This window comes from Magallana gigas, chromosome 6 (genome assembly GCF_963853765.1).
Source record: "Magallana gigas chromosome 6, xbMagGiga1.1, whole genome shotgun sequence".
Classification (NCBI taxonomy): Eukaryota; Metazoa; Mollusca; class Bivalvia; order Ostreida; family Ostreidae; genus Magallana; species Magallana gigas.
In genome coordinates this window covers 23331898-23338555 of record NC_088858.1, presented here as the reverse complement: position 1 = coordinate 23338555, position 6658 = coordinate 23331898, and the positions used below count along the sequence as shown (strand labels likewise).

The window sequence follows — 6658 nt, the reverse complement described above, 5'->3', positions numbered from 1 at the left end:
AAAATATTCATATGCAATGATATAAAATAAATCAAGATGATTAAGCCATTTGACGCCATTTCATTATGAAATAGTAATTGGACGGACTCACTATTACAAAACATCAAATTCGGAAATCCTTAATGATTTTAATACCCAAGATGTATCACTCAAACAAATCACTTATGTTTTTTTTTATCTGTGCTTTAAAGTCAGCAAACTTAACACAATGATATGAACATGCTTTATCATAGTTCAAATCATATGAAAAACTTGTAGTATGTAACCTTCATGGCACCAACAATGAATAACAAAACGACTGAGAGAGGGCTATTAATAAAGAGATAAAGAAAAAACAATAAAAATACCAATATCCAAAATACAAAAGCAAGCAAATCACTGAAAATGACCAATGAAAGGCATAAGTATCTTCCATAGTCTCAAAAATTCTTGTAAATTCCATAAAATACAGTATGAGTGGAAAATATTTTGCAGATTTATGATCTAATCTTTAGTCATTGAGCATTTTGGAGTTTTTCCTAGCAAAAGACAACAGAGAAGTCTGTGGTGTTCAATTAACCACCACAACCACCACATCCTCCACCACATCCACCTCCACAACCACCACCACCACCACATCCACCGCCACCACCACATCCACCGCCACCTCCACATCCACCGCCACCACAACCGCCTCCAAAGTGACCACCCCCAAAGCTTCCATGCGACCCCCAACTTCCCCATCCGAAGCCGTGATAATGGTGTCCGTGGCCCCAGCCATATCCCATACCCCATCCCATTGCCCCTCCAAGCAAAAGACCTATCAAAGAGAGAAAAATAATCATCATACAACTATGAAACCTCTAATTTACAAATGAAATCTTCAAATTCACAAAAATGGTTAAATATTTTCATACCTGTAGCGAAACCATCACCACTTGACCTGGTCTGCTGAGGTACTTGATGATGTTGATTGACCACCACTGTGGTGTGTTGTGGTTGTTGTGGGTGGTATCCATTTTGCTGTGGGTAGTATTGTTGGGGTGGGGGGTAAGCATTACTGGCTTGGCCACCCATCAGGTGTGGCTGAAAGCCTGGGAGAGGGGCAGCAGCGACCGCTTGACCTTGTTGTATTACATGGGGCTGTATTGGCTGAGCAGGTTGTACTACCTGTCCATTCTGTTGTGCTTGAGGGGGTGGAGGAAGCTGGAAAAAAAATTATGACAATGCATCAAAAACTGCCATATATGCTATTTAGACTTTAATCTATGATTATGTGAAAGAATCTAAAAATCAAATGTTTTGATTTTGCACGTGCATGTAATAATGGCAATCTAAACTTTGTTGTTATCATTGCTGTTGTTCAGTAGGATTGATATTGCTATAGATCCTTTCACTATGCAATATGTGACTAGACCTATTTACTGAACATTGAGTGTGTGCCAGTTTTTTTCCCAAACAATATCAATCTTTATTCATTTTTTTTTCATTTTTCCCAAATAGAAAGATACTAACTCTTTAATTAGCAAATTGAAATTTATATCACTATTTCTATACGGTATACCTGATATTACATGAAAAGAAATGAGACATATTACCAAACTATATCATACATGTATACTAATTGAAACAAGCATTCTGAGAGTATTGCATAAGCAATACAGGTCCCCTACCGGTTTGTGGAAATTGTGAAAACAATGCACTGTTATGCAGAATATCGAACCCGAACATTAAAAAATTGGAATATAAAAAATTAATTTCCTCGAAAATATGTCAACCAGATGCTACAAAAGTGTAAACTTGATCTGTAGTTTGACATTTTGAAGCTGTTCAGCAAATTTCATATTATTCCTCAAACGCATAAAGAAAAAAGTGTGGAAAACTGAAGTGGGACAGACAGATGGATGGATGGACAGACGGCCGGTGAAAACCGGTAGGGGACTAATAAAAAAACTATTTGTAGCTTTTTTGCCATCGAAAGTTTACATATTGAAATACAGATTTATACAGATACTATTTTAGTGAAATGCATAGCATTTCAGTAGTAAATGTAATGCAGTAGCAAAGCTATCCAGGAATCCGATTTAATTATTCTCAATAAGAAGTTTTTACCCTTGACTAGAAAAGATGTTGCTGTAGAGCCCTCCTTACAAATATGAGTTATTTTCTCCCTTGTTTCACTCCTCCGAAAATAAATATTTTCTTGACTAATTTATTGAAAAACAAAAGCAGATTTTTTTTAAGATTGGTGCATTCGTTACAAATCGTTTTTAATATCCATTCAACATACAAATAAACGGCAACACAAAATATTAATTAATCTCAAAAAACATATTTGGGTCAGGGAGGGTAGGGAAAACCAAAGACACAACCTGTAATGCTTTGTAACGAACGTTGCATTAATCGAATACTCCCCGGTAAATCTATTTATACTGAGCGCGAATGCGCTCGTGCATGAAATAACCAGTACCCCCCCCCCCCCCCCCCCCCCCCCCCCAACCCGTTGCTATGTACACTTACTCTACTCTATAGCAATAAACTAGCTTATAGGAACGAGACAGAAAATTAACGCATTGTAATGATAAAGTGGTAGGATAATTAAATTGACACTTACCACAGCTCCAAGAGTTTGCATCCAATCTCTGAAAAAATATCACACAGTTAAAATTACAAATATCATATGTACATGTATGTACATTTACCTTTCACATGTATTGTACTTTCATGTTAAATACTGATATCTGATTGGTTTAGATGCAGTTTATAATCCATTCTATTACCCTCAGTGTTCGAAACACACTTGGCAAATGGTAACTCAACGAATTGTTACATGCGCATAAATTATGTGTATACAGTTCCCCATAGAATTCAAGTTTATCAATTATTAAAAAAATTCAAAAGCAGTAAAGTTTTCTTTAAAATTAAGACATTCAAAAAATAAAATAAAATAGTGCCAGTTTGGAGGGCAACAGTTGAAACTGACATCCCTCAAAAACCATTATTAACCTCCGCTTTGCATCAGTTGACAATGGTTTTCTCAGGTGTCAATTTCAACTGTTGCCCTCTCAAACAGGAACTATTTATTTAATGCTCATGGTTGAAATACAAAATACTGCTTTATTTGAAAGAATTCATCACAAGATCTGACATATTATGAGTCACTTGACTTCCTATAATTTCATATGTTTTTTTCTCTTTAATTAAAATCGTTAAGAGAGAACTTGCTTCATTTCATCATCCCCTCTGAATAAGATCCAGTTGATCTTCATGTCATTGCGCCTCGTTCCTCTGCCATAGTTGAATGGATAGGCCATCATGCGGTTTATGCTTTGTCCGGGTGGAATGTCGGGTCGGTTGGGGACCTGTAGACAATGCTGACCAATGGCAATCAACGGAGCTATGTCCTGCAGAAATAAAAAAAAAATATGGTTAAACTAGTACGTTTGATTTAAAACATGATTATCAAATGAACCATTAATGCACTTCTACATATTAATAATATTGTTGATAACCATCATCAACATTATTACCGGTATTGATATGTGGAAGTGAATTAAACATCCCAACTTCTGTTTTTAAGATGCATATACATGTATTGTCATTTTCCACTGTCTTCGTCTGTGATAACATAACTAATCAAATCTGTAACATTACGTCCAATACATTTCATCAATGACACAAACGATGTACTGTGGGGTCATTTTTAGGGTTTACATGATTATACAAAATGAAAAAGTGTCAAAAATTCTATATTTAATTGAACAATTGGTATTTAACATAAATATAAGTACTCCTTCTTTGAAAACATGTACATGTATTATAAGACTATCAAATACATTTGGGTGTGATCAAATCTATCATAAAGCTCTTTGCATGGCTTAATTAATTGGATTTGATCACCTCCTGACTATATTTGATCCCTCAATTCATATTACCCAAGAATGATTCTTCATTCCTTAATAACTTCTACATATCCTGAATCTCTGGACACCTTGAAGTTTCTCTGAATCCCACATACAGTAATTTGAGATAGCGAGGCTTGACTGTTGATATTTTTCTAATCTATTAATTATGGTGAAGCTACAAATAAAGATCTTTTATGTAGGGTCTCTTTTTCTTTCAAGAAATTCTTTTCAAAATGCAAAAAAGCTGCAGTACAAGGATTTGGTCATTCTGTCAACCTACTGTATGGTACATCCATGTCAACTAATTCTAAATATAGGTAGATTATTTTGGAAATGCATGGTCACAAAAACAAACCAGTAACTGGTACTCTTCTGTGGTTACTTATATAAACAGTAATGGTCAGTTTGAGATTTTGGTATGTCATTCTATAAAAATTGTGATGTGGAGAGATACTGCATCGACTGAGATCGATGTACAGCACAGGAATGACAATATTCAATGTCACTCTCTACTGTAAGCAGTATTTGTAGAACTATGGGATGCTTGCATGCCTACTCTCTCTCTCTCTCTCTCTCTCTCTCTCTCTCTCTCTCTCTCTCTCTCTCTCTCTCTCTCTCTCTCTCATATATATTGATTTAGATATTTACCTTCAACCTCACACATCCTAATTCTTCATGAGCATCTCCATACCATATAAACGAGCTGTCTTCATAGAGCCTAAACAGATATGACTTCCAGTTTCCACCTACAACATGTCATAAATTCAAATCAATATATAATGCACCTGTACCAGCATCGATGCACTTACAACACATCTGATTCAGAAGTAAATAATTTAATTAATAAAGCTCTTTCATCCATTTTCACACTTTTTTTAGATAAAAACAGTTCATTCAAATATGATTGTATGGTAAAATCTTTTTTTGACCCTGGCAGCTGAACTTGACGTAAAAATAATTCTTAGTTTTTATTTGTGGAGATTTCTCCTCACTGAGATACATGTACATGTGTCCTAAGGTAATCAACAAGAAATATTTACATTCAAAACATGGACGGAGGGCATTAATTTGACAAGTTTCAATGATGGCTATTTTATTTGCTTTTTCTATATGAGGGGAGTTAGTCTTGCCAAGGGTGAGGGTGAGTAATTTTCTTATCAATCATCAAAATCCATTTATACATGCAGCACTTTAATCTGCTCAAAAATATTTTTTTTTTATTATAATATTGTATGTACTATCAAGAGTAAAAACAATTTTACAAGATAATTTCTACATCATTCAAACTTGCATATGTATACTCACCCTTGTTTGGACAATAGAGAATCAATCCCTCTTTCTTTACTGGGCAATTCGGTGGTGGTCTACTAACTGATGAAATAAAAAAGAATGGATTTTCTTCAACTCATTTCAACAGATATCATATCATAATCCCCTTAAAAAAAATCACAAAATCATAAATTACATGTATTTTTTTTTACCATTAACATGAAAGCAATGTTCTGTATAGTTATATTAATATCAATAACATATATCAGTAAAATCCATGCCATTATTCAATTTAAGGAACACCTTGGGAATTATGGTTTATGGAACATTTTACCTTAAGTTGATGATCTTAATCTGATTTGAAAAGAATTATACAGCTAGTATATTTATTTGCAGAAATATATCATTAGGCTAATTTGATATGCAAACTCTATGAAAATAATGCCATTAAATTTTTCATGTAATTTACTACTGATATTGTCTCTTTATTTGCCTCAGACTTTCTCTGGAACATACTACCGACCTTGGAAAATCAAGTACATGTATGTTAAATTTACATCGAGATCGAGAGTAGCAAATTTTACATGTAAACAAACTGCACCACTTCATTTTACGGGGCTGGTGATGGTTTTTAAAACACTATCAGAGGAAAGTAAAGACGATAATAGTAGTAAATTGCATGAAGAATTTATGATACTCATTGTTTTCACAGAATTTGCACATAAATAAGGTTAATTAGTCCAAAACTAGCACATGTTTTTGTGCACAATAAATATACAACTTTTTCTATGGGTGGCACTTTAGCTCCCTGGTTGACCATCTGAATTTTTTCAGACCGAGAGCTACAGACCTGCAGCTATAGAAATGGCTATGTTTTTTTTTTAAGATTATTAACTTTATCGGAGGTTACAATCAAGTTAGTTCAAACGTGTTTCCTAACGCAGGCAAAATTATACTAAAGAATGAAGTTTGGTAGTCAATTCTGAGAAAATTGTTTTAATTTTAAAACCAAATTCATTCAAAAGCATGTTATATAATTTCAACCATATACTTATTATACATATCACTTTAGAATATCCGTATACATGTACATTAATGCAGCTATATATAGCTATCCATTGTTTAAATGTCTTGTGACATTTGGTTACGTCACCTGATTCAAGTGTTCTTTCGCAATGTGTATAACTTTATATATGATAATATTTCTTTGCATGTGCTTCTAAAAATCTTTCTGTCCTCCCCAAAAAAGATATCTGATTTCAATTTCTTATAATTCTATAAAAAACAAAAACAAACCTATAACAGGGGCGCTAGCACTACATCCCATTTTGTTCCTGGTTCTTCAGTCTGTCTTGATCTCTAAATTCTGTACACGGTCACAGTAAGGTTCCACTTAGTTGGCACCGATTCAGTCAATCGACTCAGTGCTTGGGAACTCAGGTAAACAATCAATGGTTTGGCTAATTAACGCAAAGGTGTCTTAGTTAAACATTAAGAAAACAAAT

General features: G+C 34.1%; 1 protein-coding gene across 1 annotated transcript; it reads right to left on the bottom strand.

The window, feature by feature from the left end:
- Window positions 1-418: 418 nt before the first annotated feature.
- On the bottom strand, window positions 419-6608 carry LOC105337768 (insulin receptor substrate 4). The gene is made up of 7 exons (XM_011442661.4): window positions 6450-6608; window positions 5190-5255; window positions 4533-4630; window positions 3205-3383; window positions 2594-2621; window positions 897-1185; window positions 419-799 (listed from the first exon to the last, which is right to left on the bottom strand). Exons 1-7 carry the CDS (start codon window positions 6478-6480, stop codon window positions 555-557), a joined length of 936 nt encoding a protein of 311 aa, XP_011440963.3. The 5' UTR covers window positions 6481-6608; the 3' UTR covers window positions 419-554.
- Window positions 6609-6658: the final 50 nt, after the last annotated feature.